This window comes from Austrofundulus limnaeus, unplaced genomic scaffold, assembly GCF_001266775.1.
Source record: "Austrofundulus limnaeus strain Quisiro unplaced genomic scaffold, Austrofundulus_limnaeus-1.0 Scaffold10, whole genome shotgun sequence".
NCBI lineage: Eukaryota > Metazoa > Chordata > Actinopteri > Cyprinodontiformes > Rivulidae > Austrofundulus > Austrofundulus limnaeus.
The window spans coordinates 18,306-22,730 of record NW_013952412.1 but is presented as its reverse complement, the minus strand read 5'-3'; the positions used below and the strand labels follow the sequence as shown (position 1 = coordinate 22,730).

At 37.4% G+C, this 4,425-nt stretch overlaps 1 protein-coding gene across 2 annotated transcripts in view; it reads right to left on the bottom strand.

The window, feature by feature from the left end:
• tp73 (tumor protein p73) overlaps positions 1 to 4,425 on the bottom strand; it is a 27,714-nt gene that overhangs the window by 20,867 nt on the left and 2,422 nt on the right. The window contains exons 1-3 of one of the 2 annotated variants that reach the window (XM_014001648.1): positions 4,089 to 4,200; positions 1,325 to 1,420; positions 290 to 440 (exon numbers count right to left, since the gene is read on the bottom strand). In XM_014001648.1, coding sequence (XP_013857102.1) covers positions 290 to 440; positions 1,325 to 1,420; positions 4,089 to 4,195 — 354 coding nt within the window. In that variant the 5' untranslated portion in view covers positions 4,196 to 4,200. Of the gene's footprint in view, positions 1 to 289; positions 441 to 1,324; positions 1,421 to 4,088; positions 4,201 to 4,425 lie in introns of those variants that run through there. The other variant, XM_014001649.1, reaches the window with a different exon arrangement.

Genomic DNA, 4,425 nt, shown 5'->3' with positions numbered 1-4,425 from the left:
ACACACACACAGTCCCAACAGGTCTCTCAGCAAAAAAAAAAAAAAAAAAAATCAGAGAGGGAAAAAACTGCAGAGAAGAGGGAAACTACAGGAGGGAATCGTTTCAGTACTGGAGGGAAAAAGCCAAAGAATAAAAAATATGATTGGATGTGTCAGTTTATATCTGTGTGTTCACTGTGAATTTAAAACGATTGGAAACTGAGAACTACTATACCCCAAATACATTTCTGCTTCCCAAAAGCAAACACATTTTCCTTTTTACTAAAGAAAGACAAACTCGTGTTCCTACCATCACGTTGTCGTTCATGTCTCTCATGTGAAAGACGTCCATGTAGACCTCGGCACAGTTGCGGTGGTTCCCCGGGGTGCTCGTCGAGGGCACTGAATGATCACCGCGCTGGCTGTTTGGAGGGAGCTCGAAATAGGTGCTGTCTGGCTCCCTGTGATCATATTAAGGATACAAAATTATCCAGATGGAAAAACTGTCAGAAAACAGTGTGCGACTGTACCAGAATAAGACTTTTGTTGCACAAAAACAACAACAACAACAAAAAACAATACAATACAATACAATACAATACAATACAATACAATACAATACAATACAATACAATACATTACAATACAATGCAAAGAAATCAGAATATTAAAGGAGTTTAACTTTTAGGCTAATTAGATTTATGTGTGAAGTAGTAATTGTAATTGTAACATGTAACAGGAATTGTAATAATAAAAGGGGGAAAAACACACACACCTCACCAAAATAAGATTTAAAATAATCTTTTTTTACTTAATGCAAATTAAATCAGATGCTTCTAGAAAGAAGGTGTGGATGAAAAAGTAAAAAGTCTTTTAAAGTTTATGCACATCATTTTTGCCCCCTGCTGCAGAAAAACAAAAGCAGACAATGTTTGTTTTTTTATGCCAAAATATCTCARGATAGAATTTAAAGAACTTGCACAAAATTATTAGACGTACACGGCGTCCAACTAATTCAGGACGGTTGCCTAAGTGACATTAGCAAACAAAAAAATATCACATTTGATAGTGGCTAAAAGTCATTCACAACATCCTCCATTTCCATGGCATCTTATGATATTGTTGTGCCTGATATTTTTTTTCAACTAATTTGATAATTTCTCAACACAAGATGTTCTTAGACTAAAAACCTGGCATGAAAGGCCAATGAAGGCTGATTTTCATCATTAAAAATATTTTACATTTTAACAGAAAACATTGTAGTTGCTGCATGAAGTGTGTTTTATGCATRTTTAAATCAAAGCACAAAAATGAATGAGTTCTGCAGGTGTTTGCTGCCACTCACAGGGAGCTCCACAGATGCTCTAAAGTGCCTCCTTCTTCTGCAACAGTGGACTGGGACATCTTAAAGGACGGGCAGTCTGGTGAGGGGCAGGTCACTCTGCAAAGAATGCAAAGATTTTTATTTATGTCTTCTGTTTATAAAGCTTAGAATGAGCATTGAAGTTATTAAAGTTGTAAACTGAAATAAAACAACAGGAAAAATATTTGCTTAATTGGTCAAACAAACTTCTGTTCATTTTAAAAATAGACACACACACACACACACACACAGACACACACACCATTCAGGTGTGATCACACTCATGCCGCCCCAGCGAGGTGGCACAAGGTACCAGGAGGCCTGAGCGTGCCCAGACCTGCCCGACTCAACATCATCATCATCATCTCATTCCGAGGGGAAGCATCTCCTCCTGCAGTCTGAGCCTCCCCTCCGTCCTCCTGCCTTCTTCCTAAACAAAGCCTTCTGTTCTGATACTCACAGCTCAAACACTGAATGAAGCTTTATCAAAACTAAAGAGAGAGAGATCTAAACTCACAGCAGGTCAACTGAATCAGGTGGGGAGAAGTCGCCTCCACTTTTATTCTTCAGTTTCCTGCATTTGATCACATTCTGCAGGCTGAAACATCCTCATTAGTTTGATTTTTAAATTCTGAGGCCACAGTTACTTAACAGCGTCAGTAACCCATGTGACTGAGGGAGGAAAAATGTGGCAAAGGTGCAGGGCCTGAGACACATGCTCTCCAGCCTTTAATCAAGCATAACATTAGAAAATTTACAAGTCTGAAAAAGCAACACGTTGTCTCAGCTGTGGCTCATGAGCTGAAGCACAGGGGTCCAAAGCACTGAGGGGTCTGTCATTCGGAGGTCACCTGATGAGCTGGATTTTTTTTTAAATTTATTTGCCTTTGCAGGTTAATCTCTTTCAGTGCATGTTTGTGGTCGTTGATTGAYCCAAATAAAAAGAGACTCACATGGACTGAATGTTCACCAGTCAGAATGCGCATTGCTAATTTTGGGGCGTGTCCCTCGATGACAGAATGACAGTTGTCAACATGTCGGGAAAAAGGTTTAATTGAGCAAAAAATAAATAAATAAATAAATAAATAAATAAATAAATAAATAAATAAAAAACACTGGAGAGCTCACCAAAACAACAGAATATTTTTAAATCCGCTGCCGTGAAGACGAACCCACAAGTTGCTCTCTGATTCACCCACCTGGGGGAGACCAGGGAGCCACCTGTGTGTGTATGGGGGGTGGGGGGGGATGCTTATCTCAGTAGTAATATCATTGTTAAAAAAAAAAAAAGGAAATGGACACATACCAGAAGATAATTCACAATTTTTGTATTGTTGTCAAATACCCTATAACAAACCTCCTGAAAACTGGTGGTGGTGGTGGTGTGTAAAGGTTGGGGGAGGGCCTATGAGACCTTTTAGCCCCCCRGGGCCCAGCAGGTTAAGGTGGCCCTGTTCACATGTGCTGAGATTATTTGTACAGAAAAGTTCCCTTTGCTCTGTTCTCAATCAATCAAAGATACGGAGTCTCCARTAAAGAGATAAAGTGACGTCATGACTGTTAGAAGAGCGCTGATTTTTTCTTTCTGTTCTTTAAGCTGTTTTTTTTTAAGTCAGACGTTTCATTCATGTAATTCTGTTRGGTTGGCTGCAGAATTCCCGCTGTTCTCAGCATATCCGCCGCCGCAAAAACCATCTGAGAGAGCATTTCGCAGATTAATTGAAAAATTTAAAAGACAAATTTAGCAATGCTTTGTTGTAACAAAATAGAATTTTAATATTTATCTTTGCAGCTGAAAATAAACGATGAAAATCATCGATTTTTAAAATGTTACAGAGGATCTATTCAGACTTCACATTTAAATACAAAATGGGAGAAAGTGATGAAGAATTTATTAAATGCATTAACATTATGCTCATTAGATAACTCTAATAACTGATGTAACATGTCTTTGTCGTTTCTGCTGACTCTTGCAAAAAATGTCACATATTTTATTTTTGCTAGACTTATTTTCAAAAAATGACTCGCGCTTTAAAAAAAAAAATAAACACCTCCTGTCATTTTGCGTCTTCACTCCAGGGTTACAGCAGCCATGACAGCACGCAGCCAGCACCTCCCCGGGGCCATTCCGCGCAGGAAAACCAGTCTCAAATGAGAAGAAATTAATTTTTCAAATTGTTTTAGACTTCATCCTTTTTAGACCCAGGTGAATTGTCTCACAGACGAGGACAGGAAATGTTGTCAGCGTTGAGAAAAATGTAAAACCTTTTTTGGTGCGTCTTCCAAATCCGCACTGCAAATTTCCTAATTAAATTCTATAAAATCGACCATTAGCGATTTACATAATCCTATTATTTTATGATGTTTTGAAAAATGTGTGAAGCCTTTTACTTTTAAATTAAATAAAATGTCAAACGAAAACTGAAAGTAATAAATATAACTAAATCGATCCGTAAATTATGCATCTTATTAGGCAAGATCAAGAAATAAGTTTGACAATAAAAGAAATTTGAGCAACAGCTTTATACAGACATTTTCCAAAACACCATTTTGTGCAAAAATAAACTGTTTTTTAAAAATAATTTTTACATGGGGCCTTTATACAGCACGTTTTAAAATCGTAAATGACTAATTCCGTGTTTTATTTATTTATTTTTAGTTTTATTTTTTCTGATAAGACAGTTAGAAAATATTTAGGCCTGAATGAACATAGACGCCTCTCATAATAAATAAGAAATTGGCCTACCTGAACGTTATTCTTATTCCAGTCCAAACACACAGGAGTGATGTGCCGAACACCTGTCTGTTTATCGAACATGCCAAGAGAGTGACCCTCCATAAAACAAGCAACATGAAAAAAAAAAAAAAAACACTCAAAGCATATATCGACCAAATATGTGATAAGAGTGGCGGAAGTTAATAGTCTTTTCAAAGAAACAATAATAACTGGAAACGAGAGAAAAAACTGATTTGCATGCTCTTCAGAGAAGTGATGGCTCTGCTGAAGGAGACCGAGGAGGAGGTGAAGGTGTTTTTTTTTTCCTTTTTTTTTTTTCCGCTCGGGAAAGCAGAGAGGCAGTAGC